The sequence below is a fragment of the Bison bison genome, unplaced genomic scaffold (genome assembly GCF_000754665.1).
Source record: "Bison bison bison isolate TAMUID 2011002044 unplaced genomic scaffold, Bison_UMD1.0 scf7180017864516, whole genome shotgun sequence".
NCBI classification, from domain to species: Eukaryota; Metazoa; Chordata; class Mammalia; order Artiodactyla; family Bovidae; genus Bison; species Bison bison.
Genome location: NW_011495069.1, coordinates 3,589,041 through 3,613,560, shown reverse-complemented (window position 1 = coordinate 3,613,560; position 24,520 = coordinate 3,589,041). Strand labels below are relative to the sequence as shown.

The window sequence follows — 24,520 nt, the reverse complement described above, 5'->3', positions numbered from 1 at the left end:
GCTGCTGCTGCCGCCGCCGCCACCCGGGACTCAGCTTTCGTTTTTACCCCCGTTCCCATGGCTTTCGTCGAGCTTGTGACTCACTGCTCTGTAGACGAGGTGGATTTAGTTAATATAGTCAAGCCTGTGAGTAGGGGCATTTGTAAAGAGCTGGAGGTAGGAGGGGTGAAGTGAGAGCCCCAGATCAAAGGGTTTTTTGTTTTTTTTTTTTAATTATTGACCGCTTGTCTATGATCGAAACAGGGCTTCCCTTGTAGCTCAGTTGGTAAAGAATCTGCCTTCAGTGCAGGAGACCCGGGTTCGATCCCTGGGTTCGATCGCCTGGAGAAGGAAATGGCAACCCACTCCAGTATCCTTGTCTGGAAGATCTCATGGGCAGTGGAGCCTGGTGGGCTGCAGTCCATGGGGTCGCAAAGAGTCCGCCACGACAGAGCGACTAACACTATGATTGAAACACCTCTTTGAGGGACAGTCCCCCCGCACAGAGAACGGCCAAGGTGAACTTGACCCCTCTTTCCATGTGTACCTTTTCTTTCTGCGGTTATGCTTCCTGACCTTACGTTACGTTAAAAAGTGACAGTCTGGTTCGAAGTGCAGCTGGGAATTCCCCTGGGGCTTCACGGACAAGCTGACTTGTCTTAGAGTGACGCTAGACGTGGCTAGTTTGGAAGATTTGTTTAGTCTGGTATAGGCGTGAAGCTGTTAACGAAGTTTTAAATTCATTGCTCTTTTCAGAAAATTTAGTGCAGCGTGTTTCAGAGTAGAAGTAACATTTTTAGAGGGTAATTTTGGCCTTGTCGAATTGGAAGATTGAGGGCGATATGTTGGGAGGAAGCGTCCTGAACTCTTCGTGTATAGATGAAAACGCTCACTCTTCAGCCAGTTAGATCGTCCTTATCTTAGGAGGAGGTACCTGTAGTGTCCAGAGCATCTGTGTCCGAGACAAATACTAATTAAGTAATACTGATTTATTTGAAATACAAAAGTGGGGAAAAAAGTTTCCAGCAAATTATAGGCATACGTTTTGTGACATTACTCCGTAAGTCTGAATATAGTGAAAGACTTTAGATTGGGAACAATTTAGTGTAATCAGTGCAAGGCTAATGACATTATAATACGTAAGGTATTGGCAGACATTTTATGGTAAAATATGAAATAATAGTACTTTCCCTAAAATGCATGTTTTCAAGGATATCAGAAAACTGAAATACATTGTTGAACTCCTGCTTATTTTTCTAGTGCTTGCACTTAAGGTAGAGAAAGTAAATTAAAACTCTGAAATTATGGACTTTCTACTTTTACAACCTTTTCTTTATTGCCTGTATTTAAACAGCTTAGCACTTCCCTTGAAAAAAGCAGATCTTTGTATTGTTCATCTGACATACTTAAAAAACAAAAACAGATTCATGACCACAGGAAGTCCACACACACCACAGGTAAACTGAGATTGGTTTGTCACATAAGAACCCAAATGAAAAACTTACTCAAGTTTCGTTCATTCTTTCACTTTAACAAATATTTGTAGAGCACCTGTTTGGAGCCTAGTATGTTTCTTGGGCAGGAAGTATAGGGCAGTGAACCAGCCAGATAAGATCTCTGTCAGGGAACAAGTGCGGCAGTCTAAAAGTCTGATCATTCAGAAGCGCAGCATCAACAGTTAATAGGTACTTGTTAAGGTAGTTTTAAGTTAACCATCCAGATAGTTTTGTCAGCTCTGTGATGAACCATGAACTGAGGAAATAAGTCATTAACCAACCTACTATAAAGAGAGCCTTAAGCTACATGACCTTTATTAAGGAAATTCAGAGCTGAGGCAAACATTTCTTAATGTTTATATTGTTTTAAATTTTTATTTTTTAAGTGTTTTTTACACATGTTGAACATAGAAATAAGTACTGCCAGGTGTCATTGTTCATTCAACATTTGCCCTGCGGTTGGTTGGTTTGTTTGTTTTTTAATTTATTTTATTTTTGGCCGCACAGGATTTTTGTTGCCGGATGCAGGCTTTCTCATGGTGGTGACTTCTCTTGTTGCGGAGCGCCAGTTCTAGGCATGTGGACTCAGTAGTCGTGGCTTAGTTGCCCTGCAGCATGTGGGATCTTCTAGGACCAGGGATTGAACCAGTGTCCTTGCATTGCAGGGCAGATTCTTAACCACTGGACCACCAAGGAAGCCCTCCCCCCAGTATTTATGCTGCACCCACTGTATGTTGGGCATGCTTCTAGGTACTGGGGATGCAGTGATGAATTAGTTCCAGCCCTTGTAGTACTTACATTCTGCTGGGAGAGACACATAATAAACAAGCAAATAGACATATATTGAGTTACAAGTGGTGTTAAATGCTGTGAAGAAACCTGAAGAAGAAAAAGAAGGATAGGAGGGCTTTCTGAGGGGGTGACACTGGGCTGAACCTGATTGAAATATCCAGGGAAAGAATGTCAGAGTGAGAACACAGCATGTGCAGAACACACACTGAGGACCAGAAGGTCTGTGTGTCTGGACTCAAGAGAGGAGAGTGATGGGGAGGTTTAAGCAGGAGAGTGTCAGGATCTGTTACTGTGGTGGGTGCATCCAGGAAGCTTGGCAAAGCAACTTATTTTTCAGTTATTCCAACCTGGGCATACTTACCAGACCTAATTTAAACTGATATTCTTGTCCTCGGGTCAATGATGTCGGGTGTCGATGGACCATGTACTTGTTGCCCTGGTTTTGGTCAATTTTATCATTTTGGCATTGAGAATAATTTCTTTGCACCCCCACTCCCTAAAATTTGTTTTAATTTTGAGCAATTAGTAAATATAGAGTTGACTGGAAATGTTTTGATATTTTTTTAGTGTTTTATTTACAGAGAGAACATATATTCTTTTAAAAGATGTTCTATGAAAAGAGACTCTTGAAGGTTTTGTTAATTTCTCAGTATCATTTTCAGCCTAGCTAGTATTATCATGGGTTAAGAAAGATGAATTAGCAGTATCACTTTTCCAAGAATAACCTGATGGTGAAATTGTGCTTATGAATGGTATTTACCTGTAAAATTATCAGATTTGTGTTTTTTTTTTTTTAATCAAGGAAAGTATATTACTGTGTAAGTGCTAGTTGGATGAGTAAGCAAGTTTATGTATTGAAATTTTTCCGAGGTAGACTTTTAGCTTTCACAAACCTAAATAATGCCCTTAAGTCCATTTTGATTAGAAAACAAAAATTTTTTTGCAAGTATATTTATTTTTATTAAATTTATTTATTTTTAATTAAAGGATAATTGCAATATTGTGTTGGTTTCTGCCGTACATCATCATGGATCGGCCATAGGTATGCATATGTCCCCTCCCTCTTGAGCTTCCCTGCCACCTCCCACCCCATCCCACCCCTCTAGGTTGTCACAAAGCCCCCCCAAAACAACTGTTTTTATTTCTGTGTTTTATAGTTTTTGACATAAATTTCTATATGAGCATTTTAAGTAGTCTTTGTAACAGTTACCTGACAAATTGAAAGCTCTTAAATTCCTAGACAAGTTTAGAGCCTAAAGCAGAAGTTGAATGAGTAGTCTCCTCTTGCCCAGTTCTTCATTAATGTTCATTAGCACAAAGATCTAAACACCTGACTGATCATTTTCTTTTCTTTTTGAGAAATTTTTATTATAAAGTGTCCTTGATTCTCAGATGAGATAAGGGGAGCAGAGGGTATTAAGTGATTAGGTAAATTTGAGTGATCTTACATAGATTTTATTTTTCAATATTTAATTTTGTTCTTAAGGTCTGAGAAGCATGCTTAATCTCTTAGGTGATGGTCTGAATTTGCTTTTCTGAGTCTGGAGGCTTTTAGACTGTTACGTTCTTCAGCAGTATTTTTGTCCTTGTATAACTTCTCTGATGGAGATGGAGTTAAGTTTGCAGTTAAGTTTCCTGACCCCTTTGAGAACATTAACAACATTTCTCTCTTTAGTAAAATGATCCTTGAGTAAACATAGATGAACCTTTTCTGGGTCTTGTAGTCTGTTCTAAGCTCCTGATAGTAACAGGAGACAGGATGGGGTTAGGGTCTTATGAGCTTTCTTGTCCTGGCTGCCTTTGTTCATGTGGAAGGTGCAGCGGCTGCTGTGGCTTGTGCGTTTGTCTTAGTCGCTGCTTTACACAGTGTGTATTTTGATAGTAATTTTTATCTTTCTGAATGATAATTGACCAAGCCATCTGTCATTTAACTATAAGTTTTATAGTGAATTTTCCCCCCTTTGGATGTATATTAAATTTAGACGTTTTAGTTTAGTTTTGTTTCTATAATCTTCACACCAGGTCTTTTCTGTGCTTTAGGTTGATGCTTCACACTGAAACCATTAGGAAAAATCCTTGTGGTTAACAGCAGAGGCTTCAGAGTGTAACCTGTACTCGGGCCTAGAAATTATTTTAAATGGCGACTGATACGTCTCAAGGTGAACTCGTCCATCCTAAGGCACTCCCACTTATAGTAGGAGCTCAGCTGATCCACGCGGACAAGTTAGGTGAGGTAGGGGCTGACACATTCTTGAAGCTCACTCTTGGATCAGTCCCTGACTTCAGGCCCTGCTGGGTCCTTCTTGGTACCTGTTCCTTCCTCTGCTTTGGGGAGTCTGGGTTATGAATCTAAAAAAATCAAGTAGATACAAAGTTCTTTTCATCTTCCCTTATCCCTCAAACTCCTGAGAAAACCTCCAAGCTTCTAAATTTATTTCAAATCAAGTATAATTACTTACTTCCATTTGAAATTCTAGCTAAAATAAAACATTTTGAGAACTACTTCTTAAGAATCATATTTTCATTTCAAAAAAACTTGTTAAAAAGTAATTTGCATCAGATCCTGGAGTCGACTTGAAGAATTCTCCTACATCTTCTGACACCTAATTAGCCCCCCTTGAGAAAGAGAGAAGAGATAAATTGTTTTTGCATGTGTGATTATGGCCATTTCTTTTCTTAGAAGGTAGAAGATAACACCATGCCGATTCGTCGAGCTGTGAATTCTACCCGGGAAACTCCTCCCAAGAGCAAGCTCGCTGAAGGAGTAGAAGAAAAGCCAGGTAAAGTAAAGCAGTGGACAGCTTAAAAAGGCCAGCGTTTCTGCTCCAGGTTAGAGTGTCCCATAAATTCCCTTGAACGTAAGTGTTTGTGGGGAGCATTTAGAGAGAGAAGTGGTACCAGTTGGTATGTCATTTCTGGACCCTCTGGGCAAAGAAAGAATTTCATCTTGTCTCTGAAGATTTTTAGAAGGCAAAAATTTCATGTTCTTAGAATTAAAAATAGAAAGATGGTTGGAGAGAACAGAAATGGTCAAAAGTGTAGTAGCTTCTGGGCATACAGTGTCATGGGGAGGAAGACTGGGTGGAAGGCTCGACTGGAAGTCATGAGGAGGCCATAAGGGAGCAAATGGGTGATTAAAGTGTTGGTTTGTAACCTTGGTGTTGGTGGAGAGATTAGCCAGATAGAGCTGGGAACATAGTAAATCAAGAAAAAGGTAGAACTATCGATCTGGAGTATTTGTGCTCCTTTCTTCAAGTGTAACTGCTTTTCTTGTTCTTTTCGTGACCTTTTTCTCTCTCTTCTTTGCCAGGGTTGAGCACATGGTGCTGCCCGTGTTACAACTATTAGAACTGAATATTTGCTGACCAGCATATATTATGAATAAAATAAACCATGCACCTTTGTTGCCTTTATCATTGGTGCACCAGAGATATACTCTGCTGCAGCTAAGCCTGAGTTTTGGCTCAGTATCCTCAGATGAATACTATAAGCATCTTGGGTACTCTGGCCTAAGGCAGTGAGGAGACAAGGGAATTAGCATATTCAAAAAAATAGTTGCTGGTGAGTTGGAGGGAAGGTTATTTTGTCCAGCACTGGGATAAACCACTTGATGGCCTACCTTAATCCGCATTTAACAGCCAGCTGAAGTCACTGATAACACGAGTTTTCAGAATACACGAGTGTTTAGATGTAAGAGGTATTAAGAAAGTCAACCAAGAATTTATAAAGGACCAATAAAAGACTTCACAAGTTCTGTTTATCTGTCTTATCTCTGTCCTTTTATATAGTATTTTGTATATGAAAATGATTGGACTTCACTCATGTTTTAAATTTTATAAATCTGAAAAGATAGAATAGTTTAATGAGTTGGAAATAATGTCTCATATGTAATACATACTCATTATCAGCTGAGCACCTTAACCTTTATTAAATTGTAAACTTTTAAGAGAAAATAAGGTGAAATTTAATTTGTAGCTCTGTTGTTACAGTGAAAGTGTTAGTCGCCCAATTGTGTCTGACTCTTGGTGACCCCATGGACTGTAGCTGGCCAGACTCCTCATTCTGTGGAGTTCTCCAGGCAAGAATACTGGAGTGGGTTGCCATGCCCGTCTCCAGGGAGTTGTCCCCACCCAGGGGTCGAACCCAGCTCTCCTGCATTGCAGGCTGATTCTTTACCATTTGAGAAAGCTCAGTATACACTCTGAGCTTTTCCATTTTTTAAAGTAAGGCAATGGAAAAATCAGTAAACATGACAGTTGTTATACAGCCAGTTTGGTGGGACAGTTAGGCAGGCCAAATAGTTGAGACAAAGGGCAGGAAAAGGTGCATCAAGATTAAAAAAATACATATTTTGTAGTTATCTGTATCACCAGATACCATTGTTAAAGTTCTAGCCTTAGTATTTGCCAAACAGCTATAGAAGCAGCAGAAGAGGCCAAAGGAGGCTGGGAATCACAGTATACAAGTGCTGGCCTACAGGTTTTCCCTAAACCATTTTATACAATGTTTATAACAACCCTGTGAGGTAAGAGTACTCAGAAGTGTCAAAGAACTTGCCCCAAGATAATGTGAACTAGAACATTAGAAGCTCTGAAATTCAATCCAGATACATCTGATCCTAGAGCCTTGATTTTGGCTGAACATATGTAGGAGAATTTTTGACTTATCTGCATGTCTGGTTGAAGAGCATAATCCAGGATGATTTACAAATTACAATTGACTGTCCTGAAATTTGAGCTTTACTGGTGGCTCAGAATCCACCTGCCCATGCAGGAGACTTGGGTTCGCTCACTGGGTCGGGATGACCCACTAGAGAAGGAAATACTTATGCGAGGGCCCCAAAGAAGTCTTCATTATGCTAGTAATGAGTTCACGTAATTTAAATGACCAAACTCTTCAAGCATATCCTTTTTTTCTTTTTGCCTGATTTTGGCCCCTGACATCCTTCGTAGTCTCTGCTTAATCATTTCCTGGGATTCTGTTTCATAGTAGCTGCTCAAAGAGACCTCCTGAGAAAAGACTGACAGGCAATCGCAGACCTCAGTGTTCCCCCACTCATATTTCTACCCTTGCCCAAATCATTTGACTTGAAAATTTCATTTTAATTTTTTATTATTTATTCCCTTACTAATACTTATTCAACTATAAAATGGCTAGTTTCTTAATTATAAGTCTTATCCTTAATATTATGGAGTAGAACAATCAAGAGATTCGATTTGGGATAAAAGAGTTTCACTTGCTGTGTAATTTCCTGATCCTTTTCCTTTTCTCACATAATGGTTTGGATCGGCAACCCATTATATAGACAGTTTGAATGATACGAAGGAAAAAAACAGTACTCATAGACATTTACTCATTTTAGAGTACAACTGTTACTTGGAACATTTGACTTAACCTGTTTAAAGAGATGAGCTTTTATCCTTTTATTGACTCAGGCTCTAATGTATTTACTTGATGCAATTCTACTCACCTGATTTACTGGTTTATTTTAAGAACCAGATGTAAGTTCAGAGGAATCTATCTCTACTGTAGAGGAACAAGAGAATGAAACTCCACCTGCTACATCTAGTGAGACAGAGCAGCCAAAGGGGCAACCTGAGAATGAAGAGAAGGAAGAAAACAAGCCTTCTGAGGAAACCAAAAAGGAGTAAGGACTTAAGCCTTCTTGCTTTTTATAATTGAAGACTATATAAAGGAATATGGATCAGATTTTTTTTTAAGTGGTATAATGTTAATTTATGCTGGATACATGATATTTAGATTTAATTTTGGGGGAATTATCTTTTGAAATAGGCTTATGATGTAGTTGTATGGCCTATTAGAATTTGTAGTAGTTAGAACAATGGTTTGACTAATGTATAATTCATTCTTCTTGGCTTCAGAACGCGGTTTTCAGTAAGAAATGTAGTGTGACTTTAAAAGTCTGACCTGGGAGATACTTCATCATTTTATTTCTCCCTCTGTGCCAGGCGTGAGTTATTTTTACATGTTTATGTTAGAAAGCGTTAATCTATACCAGGACATTGCTAGAGTGACCTAAAACTGTATATATTTGATGAAGTATTCAGTTGGAGGGTGACTTTGAGAATCTGAAAGCAGAATTTGCTCTCAATAACCTGTACAGTGTAATGGTGATTCTTTTTTAATTAAAATTATTTTTTGCAGGACAGCTGGTAGCATTTTCTTTTCATAATTGGTGAGAACAGTTAGGAATTACTTTTAAAATAAAAGAATGCCTTAGAAATAACTATACCTTTTAGGTGGAATTCTAATCCTTCATTCCAGTATCATAAGTACTTGTGATGTTTGTGGAATTTTTAGCAGCTACCCTGTATTTTAGGTGCATGGGATGTTTTTATTATTACTTAGAGTAAAATTTGTATAATGCTCTGTGATTCACAAAACTTTGTATAAACTTAATCTCATAATTTCTTGAAGCACCTTGTGAAGTATTTTGTATCATGTTTCTCTTTTAAGATGGGGAGACTGAGGCTCAGGTCACTTGCTAAGATCACATAACTAGTAAATGTTAGAGCTAAGACTCAAACTCAGGTTTTCTGACTTCAGAGCTTGAGTTCTTCACACTGTGCTGAATTGCGTCTGTTGTAGCTGTTACTGGAATGCATTTTTAAATGCTCATTTCTTTTATGTACTGGCCCTTCGTGCTAGTTCTGGTTTATATAACTTCTCTCTCCTGTGTGCACCTGAGAGAACACACCTTTTTGGCTCATTTAAAGTGCCCAGTTTTTAAAAAATGTTTTATTTTGTAAAATGCTTACTTTACATATCACTTCAGTGTGGAAATGAATTAAAACATTGATTTTTATTTCTCACCAGTCTTTTCTTCTTTCTGACTTTATACTTCTTTCTGAAGAGTTTATCTTGCATAATAATAATTCTTTGTTTTAAAGTGAGAAAGATCAGTCTAAAGAAAAGGAGAAGAAAGTGAAAAAAACAATACCTTCCTGGGCTACCCTTTCTGCCAGCCAGCTAGCCAGGGCCCAGAAACAAACACCGATGGCTTCCTCCCCACGTCCCAAGATGGATGCAATCCTAACTGAGGCCATTAAGGCAAGTTTTTATTTCAAGCAGTTCATCATAGATTTATTCTGTTTGTGTCTTGCGTATTTGAAAATGGCATACTCCTGTGCGGACATCAGAAACCTTGCTCTGCTTCCTAAAAGAGACTAAATGGAAGAGAGCCGTTGCTAAGTTCATGTTTTTATAATATCACGTTTGATGAGCACTGTTAATTTTTTTAGCAACTCAGATTTGCTATAGCAAGTATTTTTAGCTTTTAGTTTTTTTTTTTAACTGAGTTTAAGTGTAGTTTTTATTTGAAGGTTAAACGTGTTAATTCATTCAGCACACCATTATGGACTAGTTTCTCTGTATCAGGTAATCCTACTAGTGATACAGCATAGAATAAGAGAAACAGAGTCCTCGCCTTTATGAAATCTAATTATTACTCAGAGTAACATCGAGAAAATTTTTATTTTAAAAACGTATACTATCTTTACAGTTTCCCCAGTGGCTCAGCGCTAAAGAATCCACCTGCAGTGCAGGAGATGGGGGTTCGATCCCTAGGTCAGGAAGATACCCTGGAGAAGGAAATGGCAACCCAATCCAGTATTCTTGCCTGGGAAATCCCATGAAAAGGAGCCTGGCAGGCACAGTCCAAGGGGTTGCAAAAGAATTGGCCACAACTGAGCGAGTAAACAGCAGTAGCATACTATCCTTAGGTTCATTTTCAGAGCTTACGTCTAACGTTAGTAGGTGGTTATCTTTCACACCTGAAAACTTCTAGAAACTTTTAGAAAACTTACAGGAAACTTTTAGAAACCTCAATACTTGGTTTCATCACCTAGTCATTCCAAAATACTTGGAAAAACTATCCTCCTTCCATAGCTTTATCACTTTCCTATAATTCATTGACTTTCATTAGCTTGTGTGATCATCAGATACCGTTTTCCTATTTTAAGGGAATCTTCTCATCTGACCTTGCCTTTTTGTGCGTGAATTCTTCTGGCTAATTTTGCTGTGTTTATTTTACGTGATCACATGACAAGAGTAGTTAAAACAGAGGCCATAGACTCTCTGATTTTCTTTTGCTAGGATCTGAATCAGAATTGGGGAGAGAAGGCTTTAGTTGAACTTAACAGAAAGTGATATAGGTAGGAAAGCGGAGCCTACTGGTCATGCCTAGAATTTGAGAAGACAGCACTGCCATAGAAACTGGGAAAGAGTTTACCTTCCACCCTCTCCCTGCATTCCTTCAAGATTACTCTCAACTCATTAAGAAAACTGTCTTGGTTTAGATAGCTTGACTATAGTGAGAACTCTGTTTTTTTTGTAGCCTTTTTGTAAGGATTTCACTTTGTGATTGGGTTTCCCTGGTAGCTCAGCGGGTGAAAAATCTGCCTCCAATTCAGGAGACCCCAATTCAATTCCTGGGTCAGAAAGATCCTCTGGAGAAGGGAAAGGCTACCCACTCCAGTATTCTTGGGCTTCCCTGGTGGTGCAGAAGGTAAAGAATCAGCCTGCAATTTGGGAGACCTGGTTCAATCCCTGGGTTGGGAAGGTCCCCTGGAGGGAGGGCATGGCAACCCACTCCAATATTCTTGCCTGGAGAATCCCACCCCAGGGGATAAGCAGAGGAGGCTAGCAGTCCATGGGGTAGCAAAGAGTCAGACAGGATTGAGCGACTTTCACTTACTGAGCAGGCTGAGCTGTGATTACTCAGCTTAGGTTTGAAGCAGGATTATAGTGAAGGTGAAGAAGAGGCTAAAATTTTAAAATAATAAAACAGTTAAACAGTATATGTAGTTCTAAAGAATAGTTTAAATATGATTATGCGTATTTATACAAATGAAAGATAGATGTTGGGTTGACCAAAATGTTCATTTGTGTTTCTCTGTAAGATCTGATCCAGTGGATCATGTGTATTCCATGCAGTGTAACAAATTATAATTTCAGATCACTGATACCTTTTTCTGAATTAAATCATTATTAAATAGATGGTATCTATTTTCACCTTATTATCAGTTTGGTAGAGCAGGGGGTTGTTGTAGCCTTAATGTTCTTTTCTGCTTGATATTCTTTACTTTGTGTTCTCTTGTAAGATCAGGAGTAAACTTAAATCGGTTGTAATAGGTTGGAGACATTTGCTTGAAGTAGATGATCCTTATTAACACAGTCCATATTAACCTGTTTTGTGTTGTATAGTCTTTTGTGGTCCGTTTGTCTGTGACATTTTTCTTTACTGTCAGTATATAAGCTTTCACCCAAGTCTTTATCCAATAACAATTACTAAATCCTATGGTCAATTTATAGGTAACAGCTACACAAAATTGGTGGGCAACAGATACTGCATGGGTATTGCAAAATGTAAAGCATTTGAAGAAAAATTGCTACCTTTGTGGCCTAATGACCTGCTTGAATCTTCCGTGGACATTAGTCAGATGAAATATAGAGAAATAGGATGGGAAAGGAAGAGGGCACTTGAAATAGCAGTTGAACGCTCTCATTGTTGTCCAAAACTCCCCTGAAAGCTTTGCATTTGTAAACCCAGTTTTACGCCATTTATTCAGATTGTCTTTGCTTATATTATCTGCTAGCATTGACACAGAGCCTGCAGAGAAATACTGGTTTTGGTGAGCCGAAGTCTGTAAAATGGGCCAAGTCTGTGAACTGCACACTGTAGAGTGTCCTGGTCTCCTTACTGTCAGGCTGAGGATGTCTTCTAGGTGCAGAATAGTATTAGAGTGGGAGAAGCTTTTTCATTAACACAGAACATTGTTCACATGTTGTATCTTCTCTTTGGCTCTTTTTAACGATTTAAAATTGTTGCAGAAATATTGCTAATTCTGTATTTCTCCACAGTCATGATGAACTGAAGTTACCAGAAATATTATTCACTCTTTGTTGCCATTTTATCATCCATTATCAAGTTCACTTCCAAAATAATTTATTTTGAAAACATACATGTCAGAAAACACATGAAAAACAGCTATTTTAAATTAATGTGTATGGTTTAATAATCTGTTTCCTAGGCATGCTTCCAGAAGAGCGGTGCCTCCGTGGTTGCTATTCGAAAATACATCATCCATAAGTACCCTTCTTTGGAGCTGGAGAGAAGGGGCTACCTCCTCAAACAGGCACTGAAAAGAGAATTAAATAGAGGTGTTATCAAACAGGTATTAAATGGTTATTTATAATAAGCATATATTAGCTATAAATCCATGTATAGTAACATTTAGGCTTTTTGTGTTTTGTGAGTTCGTTAAAATAAGTTAACATAATGATGAAGGGCTTATGCTTAACCTGGTTTTACAAAGTCACTGGTGCCAATTAGCTTTAGTAAGTATTCTAAAGAACAGAAGCAATATGATAGTGTAAATTTTTTCTAGCTGCCTGTACAATTTTTTTTTAAGTATTTATTTATTTGGCTGTACCACATCTTAGTTGTGACATGTAGGATCTTTAGTTGAGGCATGTGGGATCCAGTTCTTTGACCAGGAATTAAGCCTGGATCCCCTGCACTGGGAGCACAGAGTCTCAGCCTCCAGACCACAAGGGAAAACCCCTGCCTGTACTTTTAATTGGCTTTCCTTTGGGGGCTGCTTGTGCTTAAGATTATGTAGTGCTCAAGGTGAGAAGTGGGGTTGAGTTGGCCTGTTGTTGCAGCACCAAAAAAGATCATAGTTCTTGTCTTAGGTTTGTTAGTTTTAAAACCTAACTTCTGTGACTAGACTGGTGATCATCATAAATTAGTTTTGTAAATAGGTTTACCTTAACTTACTAGTATCTAAATCTGTTAAAGCTTTTGGAAGCATCAGAACTTGAGTAAATTGAGAATAATACTAAAACCAATATTGATTTCAGGCATCAATCCATATTAGTTTGGATAGTACATCAAAACACTACTTAGAGCTTTGAGGATGCTTTGTGTATCATAATGAATATAGGCAATATTTACAGTAATTTTAAATCGAGTTTAATCTGTAAAAATATAAGTCACTGTTATGTACCTGAAACTGTACAATACAATATTGTAAATCATCTCTACCTGAGTTTTTTGTTTTTTTTTTTTAAACTCCACATTGCTTAAGATCATGACGCTCTAATGCCAGAATGAGCTTTCTTATCTACACATTCTTCAGAAGTCCAGAGGGATGAAGTAACTCCTGAGGTCCCGTGGTAGCAGCAAAGATGGTTCTGAGGATCTAATTCACTGCAGCCCCAGAGTCCTGTTGCCTTTTTTCTGAACCTTTCTGCATGGTTTGATTAATACAGAGTTCTGTGCCGCTCAGCCATTTAAAGTCTTAGGAACTTTCAGTGAGTCCTTAATTTCACAAATACATTACTGAGTTGTCTCCTGTGTACCAGGTGCTTGGCGGTCCATCAGTGAGGAAAACAGTTTCCTGCTGTGGAGCCTATATTCCAGCTTTCTCAAATGTTGTAAATCTAACGTTTAAATAGCCTTTAAAGTAACCATTGCATAAAAACAATTATCTAACCAATATAATTAGAACCAGAGACCTGTATCATAGTGTATGTCAGCAGAGTTTATGAGCTAGCTTCATGTTTATCTTCATGAAGATATAGTTTGTGACCTATTTTGCCTCATAGGCTGGCCCTCAGTTTCATGCTTCAACAAGTTTATAGACTGAAAGCATTTGATTGCTGTATTCCTAGTGGTGTCGGTAAAACCAAAGTGGAAGACTCAGGTTAACCTGAAGTTCTATGACAGTGATTTGTAAACTATGGAAACGTGATAAGACTTGCACGTATTATCATGTGCAGTGTCTAAAATTAGATAACTTTTCCCTTATGCAGTAATAATCTCTAATGGACAAACTGTGGGAAGCATTGTGGCCTGAGATTAACTAGGCTCTGAACTTTTGCCAAGGAACTGTCTTCCTTGGTAGAGGTTTTCTCATTTTCCCAAAAGATTGTGTCCCTTCCATGGAACTTTTTTTTTTGAAAGCTTGTAGTAGACTGTTTAACCTGCTATCACAATAGCATTTTTCATTCTTCCCCAACTTCGTAGATGAGGAAACAAAAGCTGAGAGGGTTTGTGAGTTGTCTAGTATTGAATAGCTAGATGATACCATAAAGAGTGTTCAATCCCAAGTCTTCTGACTCATCCACTCTTTTTTCTCTGAAGAGTTTAACAGCACTTTACATTAGTTCTTACATCACCATGCCCTGTAATTTAAAGTTACCAATATGAGTACCAGAATCATTTAAAGTAAAAATACTGGTTATTGCAACTAAAATTAATTTATTTTAGGTAAAAGGAAAAGGTGCTTCTGGGAGTTTTGTTGTGGTCCAGAAATCGAGAAAACCACCTCAGAAATCCAGAAACAGAAAGGTAAGAAGTCTGTACCAGTTTGCCGGAGCGCAGTAACACTGTTGGTGCTTCTAAACGGTGCAGTGTTCCTGAGTGTTGCTGTGCACTAGGCAGGGGCTGCGTTTCTGTGAAGCCCTGGAGAGGCTGTAATCATTTGCTCCTATCGTTTAGCCAGAAGCTGTGCGTCTAACTGCCCTATATTGAGTCATGGGCAGCTGTATGAGTTACAGCTTTTTGCTTTTTTGTGAAATACCTTTAAACTAGAAGAGGCATACAAGTACTTTTTTACCCAACATTAGATCCTAAAAGTACCGCACCTCGAGGCGGTTTTTCTTTAGTGCAGGTACTACCTTCCTAGCCTTCCCCCAGACACATGCATTCATTTACGGAAAGTTGTATGGAAGGTATACAATAACTGTGAGATATGCAGTATTCCCTCTGAGTCAGTGATTGAAATCATGACTGTTCCTCTACATCTTTGTTTTTCAGTTTTATATGTATTTTTAACTGTCCCAGTTTGAAATTTTTACCTCAAAGAAATGGCCACGCCAGTGGCATTACACCACAATGCTGTGATTTGTTTGAATGTGCTAAAAAGGGTTAGTTTTTCTTTTGGCAAGTTGATTTGGCAGTCAGCTAGGGAAAGCCCTTGTGTTGAATATAGAAGCAATAGAACAAAAACCTGTAATGATGATCATTTCTGATATTACATTTCAGAACAGGAGCTCTGCAGTGGATCCAGAACCACAAGTAAAACTGGAGGATATCCTCCCACTGGCCTTTACTCGCCTTTGTGAACCTAAAGAAGCTTCCTACAGTCTCATCAGGAAATATGTGGCTCAGTATTATCCCAAACTTAGAGTGGACATCAGGTAAAAGCCAGAGGCCTGGGCTTTAAAGCACACGTCTGTGTTACTTCCTTAGCCCCTTTTTCATGAGAAAGGAGAGAGATTAAATATTCATTTAAGATTACTTCTAGGTGAGCTAGGAATAAAACCTTTTATTGTGGGTTTCTTTTTTTGTCCCATGATATTTTCCTTTTCATATCTCCATATGTAGTTTCTTTTTGAAACTCAAGCCACATGTTGACCTTCATAAGACTACCATAGAGTAACTTTTCATGGTCAACTGCTAGAATATTCAGCATTAAACCATGTCCTTTCAGCTGCTTATTATTAAATTTTTTCAGTTTTTTATTGTGATAAAATACACATAATATGTAAAGTGCACCTTGTTAGCCATTTTTAAGAGCACAGTGTTTAGTGCTCTTACGCACTTCAGTAATGTGCTACCATTGCGCCACCCATCTCCAGCATTCTTTCAGTCTTATAAAGCTGTAACTGTACCCACTGAACAAGAACCCCCTGTTCCCCCTTATCCCGCACCCCTGGCCACCACCATTCTACTTTCTGTCTCTATGGTTTTTGACTACTGTAGGTACCTACCTCATACAAATAGAATCATACAGTAATTTTGTAACTGGCTTATTTCACTTAGCATAATGTTCTTAAAAGTTCAGCTATATTGTTGCATGTGTCAGAATTTCCTTTCTTTTTAAGAATGAATATTTGTGTGTGTGTGTGTGTACACACACACACTCCACATTTTGTCTACCCATTCATCTGTCATTGGACATTTGGGTTGCTTTCATATTTTAACCGTTGTGAAATAATGCTGCTGTTAACCTTGGTGTATTAATATCTCTTTGAGACACCGTTTTCAAATACCCAGAAGTGGAATTTCTGGATGATATGATAATCCTACTTTTAATTTTGTGAAGAACCACCACACCATTCTCCACAGTGACTATTACCATTTTACATTCCACCATCAGTCAGGCCACAGGAGTTTTGATTTCTCCATATCCTCACCAACACTTATTTTCCGGTGTTTTTTTGTTTGTTTGTTTTTGTTTTTTGACAGTAGCCATGCTGACGGGAATGAACTGGTTGGTAGCTCATTTATTTTCTATTTAGAGTTACAACCGAGAATATAGGAGAATTCAGGCTTCTGTAGCACTTCTACATAGATATAGCATAATATCTTCATCATTCAAACATTTAAGATAAAACTCTGAGAATTTTTATGGTAGTTCATTTGTTAAAAAACTGCCACTGTAATGTCACCACTGTTTGGAAAATTTAATAACTCCAAATCTTTTAAAAAATTTTTATTGGGGTGTAATTGATTTGCAGTGTTGTGTTCGTTTCAGGTGTACAGCAAACATAATCTGTTACGTTGTTCTGCTAAGTCATGTCCAACTCTTTGCAACCCCATGGACTGTAGCACGCCAGAGTCCTTCACTGTCTCTGGGAGTTTGCTCAGATTGATGTCTCTTGAGTCAGTGATACTATCTAACCATCTTATCCTCTGACACCCCCTTGTCCTCTTCAATCTTTCCCAACATCAGGGTCTTTTCCAGTGAGTTGGCTCTTTGCATCAGGTGGCCAAAGTATTGGAGCTTCAGTGTTAGCATCAATCCTTCCAATGAATATTCAGGACTGATTTCCTTTAGAATTGACTGGTTTGATCTCCTAGCTGTCCAAGGGACTGTCAAGAGTCTTCTCCAGCACCAGTTTGAAAGCATCTATTCTTTGGCGCTTAGCCTTCTTTATGGTCAAACTCTCACATTTGTACATGACTAATGGAAAAACCATAGGTTTGACTAGACGGACCTTTGTCAACAAAGTAATGTCTCTGCTTTTTAACATGCTGTCTAGATTTGTCATAGCTTTCCTTCCAAGGAGCAAGTGTCTTTGAATTTCATGGCTGCAGTCACCACAGTGATTTTGGAGCCTAAGAAAATGTCACTGTTTGCAATTTCTCCTTCTGTTTGCCATGTAGGCCATTACAAAGAGTTCTCTGTGGTACACAACAGATCCTTATTAGTTATCTATTTCATACATAGTAGTGTGTATATCGGAGAAGGCGATGGCACCCCACTCCAGTACTCTTGCCTGGAAAATCCCATGGACGGAGGAGCCTGGTGGGCTGCAGTCCGTGGGGTCGCTAAGAGTCGGACACGACTGAGCGACTTCACTTTCACTTTTCAGTTTCATGCACTGGAGAAGGAAATGGCAACCCACTCCAGTGTTCTTGCCTGGAGAATCCCAGGGACGGGGGAGCCTGGTGGGCTGGCATCTATGGGGTCGCACAGAGTTGGACACGACTGAAGCAACTTAGCAGCAACAGCAGTGTGTATGTGTCAATCCCATGCTTCCAATTTATGCCCCCCCACTATAAATTTATTTTCTAATCTTAACTGTTTCAGTTTTGTAGATAAGTTGATTTGTAACCTTTTTTTTTAATTCCACATATAAGTGATAACCATATATTTGTCTTTGTCTTACTTCACTCAGTATGAGAATCTAGGTCCATCCATATTGCTGCAAATGGTGTTATTTTGTTCTTTTTTATGGCTGAAGAATATCTCATTGTATATATGTACCACATCTTTATCCATTCCTCTGTTGCTAGACCTTTAGGTTGCTTCCATGTCTTGGCTATTGTGAATAGTGCTGTAGTGAACATTGAGGTAGACGTGTCTTTTCCAGTTACTTTATTCTGCAGATAATCCCCAGAAGTGGGATTGCTTGATTATATGGTAGCTCTGTTTTCAGTTTTTTAAGGACCCTCCATACTATTCTCTATAGAGGCTGTATCAGCTTACATTCCCAGCAGCAGTGTAGGGGGGTTCCTTTTTCTCCACACCCTCTCCAGCATTTACTGTTTGTAGTTTTTTTGATGATGCCCATTCTGACCAGTGTAAGGTGTTAACTCATTGTAGTTTTGATTTTCATTTCTCTAATAATCAATAATGTTGAGCATTTTTTCATGTGCTTTTTAACCACCTATATATCTTCTTTGGAGGAATGTCTATTTAGATCTTCAGTTCATTTTTTTTTTTTTTTAATTTTTTTTTTTTATATTGAACTGCATGAGCTGTTTGTGTATTTTGGAGATTAATCCCTTGTCAGTTGCTTTCTTTGCAAATATTTTTTCCCATTCTGAGGGTTTTCTTCCCATTTTGTTTATGGTTTCCTTTGCTGTGCGAAAGCTTTTAAGTTTAATTAGGTACCATTTATTTTTGTTTTTATTTTCATTATTGGACTGATTATTTAGATTGTCACATGTCATTGTGGATTCGTGCAGACACATTAATTTGTTTAAATTTGTAATTCACCGGGTTTATGTTTTGAATGTTTGTGTAAGGTCTTTGTTAGGTTGACTTCTGGGAAATTGTGTTTGTAATCCAGAGCCCTTTCTGTAGACAGTCTTTGTACTGGACGCACATTGTCCTGCTGTAGTTTAGGACCAGTGTTTGTACCTTGGATCACTGAGGTATAGAATTAGAATTGTTGGGGTTTCAGCTCAGAAGCCACACGTTCAGAAAAGCGCTCAGTGGTCTTCAGAGTGGCCAGTTAGTCTTTCTCTGTCTGTCTTCCTTCACTCAATATGAGAATCTCTAGGACCATCCATAAAGTACCAAAGAAATGGGACTCAGAGAAGTAATAAGTTCGTAGTCCTTGACATACTTACTTGCTGGTCAAGTCTCTGTACCAGCATTTGACCCAGTTGATGGCTCCCATCTACATGAAACACTTCCTTCACTTGCTTTTCAGAACACTGCATCTTTCTGATTTTTCCTCTCATTCTTTGTCAGTCTCCTAAGAATTCCAGATTTCCCACCTGCCTCCTTAGTGTCTGAGTGTCCCAGGGTTAGACCTTAGGCTTCCTGTCATTCTTAGAACCCTGATTATGCCCCTCAGATACAACTTCGGGTCTGATAGACATTGTATGATGCCTCAGAGTGGATAATTCTTTTCATTCTCAAAGCTTTAAATACCACCTGTACAATACTAGTGTACATAGATACATAAATGTATGTATGTTTGTGCATTACACAAACATTCATGTACATAGATACACTAGTGTACATAGTGTACAGTAGATACATAAATGTGGCCCGCATTTATTTATACAAATACCTATTGGCTATCACCACTTGTATGTGTGACTGGATGTGTCCAAAACCAGACTCACGATCATCCCCCTCTTCCCCAGTTCTGTCCCTCCTCTGCCACCAGAAAGGCCCTGCACTTCCCGTACCTCCTGCATCTCAGTTAATGGCAATAGCATCTTTCCAGCTTCTGAAGTCAAAAACCTTGGGTGTATACTGGTCTCTAAACAGTTATTTTGACTTTGTTTTTAATATATATACATAAACAGACCTCTTTTCATTACCTCCACTATTGTCAATCTTTTCTAAGCCCACCATCATCTCTTACCTGTGTTAGAGCAATAACGTGCTTTTCCTATTACTCCTTCCCTTTCAGTCTGTTGTTAACATAGCTATGAGAGTGAGACTTTTTTAAGTGTAAGTTAGGTGATACCATCTTGCTACTCAAACCTTCCAGTGGCTTCTCAACTGCCTCCCAGTTAGATAGTTTAAAGGTGGAGTCTTTAAGGTGGCCCATGCTACATTTGCAACGCATCTCCGACCTAATCTCCTACTCCTCGTCTCTGCTACTGGCTTCAGAGACTTCATACTTGCTGTTCCCTTTGCCTGGGTGGTTTTCTGCCATAATCCACTTTATTCTTTATCTTCCTTTAAGTGTTTACTCTGAAAACTTGGAGTAAGACTCCACATGCTTGCATTGACTATCTTACTATTTTTAAACATTTTATTTTGGAAGTTTTCAAATATACACATAAATGTAGAGAGAACATAATCATGATACTAACATAATTCTGAACATTCCTTAAACATTATCCGGTACCCAGACCATGTTCAAATGTCCTCAGTTGTCTATCTCCAAAATGACTTTTTTTATGGTTTATTTTTTCAAGTCAACTCAATATCCACACATGGTCTACCCATTGCATTTGGTCGATGGGACCACTCAGCTTACGTTTGCAACCTTTCCCTCCTCTCCCAGAGTGGAGAGCTCCACCTCTGCCTTAGTTTCTCCGTAGCACTCATCCCATGCTACTGTGCTGTGTGTTCATTCTTTTTGTGAAGGAATGGCGTGCTCACCCCCATTAAGATGTCAGACTCCTGAAGCCAGGGCTTTTAGATTGTTGACCTCTGTTTTCCCCAAGCCTAGCTCAGAGTACATGCTCAGTAAATGTAAGTCGAATGAGTGAGCTGATACGGGCCCTTTACCTGGCCATTTCACTCAAGGAATGTACGCCCTGGAGCATATTAAATGAGACATGAATTTCTGCTACCATGTATTGGAGGTTGTAGAGCATTGTGGTAAAGAGCACAGACTTTGGAACCAGACACCTTTGTTTAAATCCTGAATCTGTCATTTTCTAGCTTTATATCTCTGAAAAAGTTATTCCTTTGTGTTTTGGTTTCCTCATTGATAAACAGGAACCTTCAAACATGTTAACCACTTAGAATAGCTAATGTTAGTATTATTAGTCTAAATTCCAACATAGGACTTCTCAGATAGCTCAGTGGTATAGAATCTGCCTGCCAGTGCAGGAGACACAGGTTTGATTCCTGGGTCAGGAGGATCCCTTGTAGGAGGAAATGGCAGCCCACTCCAGCTTTCTTACCTGGACAATCCCATGGACAGACGAACCTGGCGGGCTACAGTCCTTGAGGTTGGAAAGAGTCGGACGTGACTGAGCAACTGAACACACACACAAATTCCAACATAATTCTTACGGTATGAGCATCACACCATACTAAATATGATTCTGACGTTTAAAGTGACTTAAGGTGACTTAAACATGTAAGTCACCTCGTTTTTTTTAACAATGATTTTTTTTGAAACCCTACAGAAAAACTAGGTATGTTAGCTTTACATGGGCTTTGGGTTGGCCTCTGAGAACGTGTTTTTCAAAGGTAATTCGGCTGGTGGGTCAGAGGTTAAAGCGTCTGCCTGCAATGAGGGAGACATGGGTTCGATACCTGGGTTGGGAAGATCCCCTGGAGAAGGAGATGGCAACCCACTCCAGTATTCTTGCCTGGAGAATCCCATGGACGGAGGAGCCTGGTGGGCTACAGTCCACGGAGTCGCAAAGAGTCAGACATGACTGAGCGACTTCACTCACTCACTCATTCGTCCATATGACATTAGAAATCTTAATATCTAATCCTGTGTGTGGTGTAACTTTGTCATATTCATTTTTAGAAAATTGATCTAACAGATTGATAGAACTGTCTTGTTTACAGGATTCCTGACACTCAGAATGTCTCTCCCTTAACTTCCATTCACTCTGTGCATTGCTTTCTTTTTTTATTTCTAAGTGTAGACTTGTTTAATCATCTTATTTTAAAAAATCAAAAAACCAAACAAAACCTTGATATAAACAGCTCCTTAAATTTGTACAGGGCTTTTGAAAACACTTTTGGGGATTTCCCTGGAGGTCCAGTGGTTAAGACTCTGGGCTCCCACAGCAAGCACAGGGCATAGGTTTGATCCCTGGTCAGGGAACTAAGATTTGACATGCCTCATGGCACGTCCAAATAATTTAAATAAATAAAAGTGGGCACTTCTTTAAAAAATGTTAAAAAAAAAAAAAAAAAAAAAGACTACTTCTGTTTACATTGTTTTCTGTAATTTTCAAAATAGACTTAAGAAATATGTATTCCTACCTCAATTTTGCTGATAAAAGTCTTAGCCTGGGTTACCTGGCTGTGCACTGGTGAAAGCAGAACTGTATTTCATTTTTTGGTTATAACCTTGCTTTTTCCACTCTTCTGGACAGTCATTAACATACTGAAAGTGCAGGCCTAGCATAGTAAAAATGCAGAATCTGGAATCAGACTGCCTGTTTATAATCTGGTTCTTGCACTGCCTGACTGTGTGATCCTGAAGAAGTGACTTAATTTTTCTGTCACTTAACTTTTCCCCTTCAGTAAAGTATGAGCAGTTTAGTTCAGTTGCTCAGTCGTGTCCAGCTCTGCGACCCATGGACTGCAGCATGCAAGGCCTCCCTGTCCATTAGCAACTCCTAGAGCTTGCTCAAACTCATGTCCATCAAGTCAGTGATGCCATCCAGCCATCTCATTCTCTGTTGTCCCTGTCTCCTCCTGCCTTCAGTCTTTCCCAGCATCAGGGTCTTTTCCAATGAGTCAGTTCTTGCATCCGGTGGCCAAAGTATTGGGAGTTTCAGTATCAGTCCTTCCAGTGGATATTCTGGATTGATGTCCTTTAGGATGGACTGGTTTGATCTCCTTTCAGTCCAAGGGACTCTCAAGAGTCTTCTCCAACACCACAGTTCAAAAGCATCGATTCTTCAGAGCTCAGCTTTCTTTATGGTCCAGCTCTCTCACATACCTACGTGACTACTGGGAAAGCCATGGCTTTGACTAACTGAATGGACCTTTGTCAGCAAAGTAATGTCTCTTGCTTTTTAATATGCTGTCTAGGTTGGTCATAGCTTTTCTTCCGAGGAGCAAGCGTCTTTTACTACATGGCATGGCTCATAGTGTCATTCAGTTAGACAGGCTGTCGTCCGTGTGATGAGTTTGGTTAGTTTTCTGTAAAGTGTGGGCAGCAGTAGTACCTGTTTCTTCTGGTGGTTGTTGTCTCTTGTTTATTCTACACGTGTAAAACATTTAGAGCAACACTTAGCACCGTCATATGTACAAAATGTTGTCATATATATATATGCTGTAGAATTTTTTGGAAAAGGGAGTTGTGCCTGGCAGTTAACAGTAAGTTACAGAGATGGGACTTGAATGGCCCCCATCCAGTTGTGTCCCATCCCACTGAGATGGCTCTAGAAGAACGTGTAGAATTTAGATCAGATGATGGAGTGGTGAAGGCATTCTTAAAGGAGCTTCATGAGAAAATTTGGAGGCAAGAATTGGCTTTCTGTTTTGGGAACGGAAAGAATCCTGTGTCTGATTGGCAGTAGACTAACAAGAGGTGGGACCAGGCCTTGAAAGACTTTGAAGCTGACGCCTGTCAGCTGAGTAACGTAATAAAAGAGGCCTTTATAGATTGATGACCCAACAGTGGTGTGCACTATGGGAGCAAAGCAGAGCGCCACCCAGCAGGGAGGCCACAGCCGCTCGTACTAAGCTTACAGCAGTGATGAGAGAGAAAGGGCCTGACAAGTTTGAAGCACTTACTGTAAGTATGGTATACCTGAAGGTAGGAGTGAGTGAGAACTCTTGAGATTTCTAAAGGCCCAGGGTAAGGTATATATCAGATTAACGATTGGTATTGCTGAGGAAACAAAATGTTAAGGGAACCAGTTTAACTGATAACTCATTTCCTAGAGCATTTGAACTTTGGTTAAGAAGATTCTTCTCAGATGAGTTATTTAATTTGATAGAAGAGTCTAGGGTTTCGGTGTTGTACTCAAGCTATGTAATCCTCTGTTGGAATCTAACTTACAGAGCAACTAATAGAAAAATCATTTGACAGTTAAATCATTCCTTTGATTGTGTTCCCAAAGCTCTGTTCCCAAAGCTCTTCAACCCTGACCCGTATAATTCTTCGCCATAATTATTATGTTTTCATCATCTCTTAAATTCTTTAGTGACTGGATCTAAGTGTTAAATCCTGCATAACCATAATAAATACTCAGTAAATATTTATGGGATGAATGACTTTGAGTATGTTTTGGGTTATGACATAAATCATATTTGTCCTGAATGGAATAGCACTGGCTTAGAAATATTTTGATTGTGATTTGGTGGGGAGGGAGTTTATTTGGAGTGTCACAGTGTACATGATTTCTTAGTTTCTACTTTTTTTTTTTTTTTTTGCCAAACTGCACAGCATGTTTGATCTTAGTTCCCTGACCAGGGATTGAACCTGTGCTCCCTGCATTGGAAGCTGGAGTCTTAAATCACTGGACCACCAAGAAAGCCCCATGGTTTCTCCTCTTTAGCATCCTATTAATTAGCACATGAGATCTCCTCTAC

At 39.1% G+C, this 24,520-nt stretch overlaps 1 protein-coding gene across 1 annotated transcript in view; it reads left to right on the top strand.

Annotated features, from left to right (window-relative positions):
• Positions 1 to 3,254: 3,254 nt before the first annotated feature.
• The window catches only part of HP1BP3 (heterochromatin protein 1, binding protein 3), a 32,467-nt gene continuing 11,201 nt past the window's right edge, over positions 3,255 to 24,520 (top strand). The window contains exons 1-8 of the mRNA XM_010829971.1: positions 3,255 to 3,309; positions 4,308 to 4,500; positions 4,948 to 5,047; positions 7,761 to 7,914; positions 9,179 to 9,338; positions 12,320 to 12,463; positions 14,563 to 14,643; positions 15,340 to 15,494. Of these exons, the coding sequence (XP_010828273.1) occupies positions 4,405 to 4,500; positions 4,948 to 5,047; positions 7,761 to 7,914; positions 9,179 to 9,338; positions 12,320 to 12,463; positions 14,563 to 14,643; positions 15,340 to 15,494 (890 nt within the window). The 5' untranslated portion in view covers positions 3,255 to 3,309; positions 4,308 to 4,404. The remainder of the gene's footprint in view (positions 3,310 to 4,307; positions 4,501 to 4,947; positions 5,048 to 7,760; positions 7,915 to 9,178; positions 9,339 to 12,319; positions 12,464 to 14,562; positions 14,644 to 15,339; positions 15,495 to 24,520) is intronic.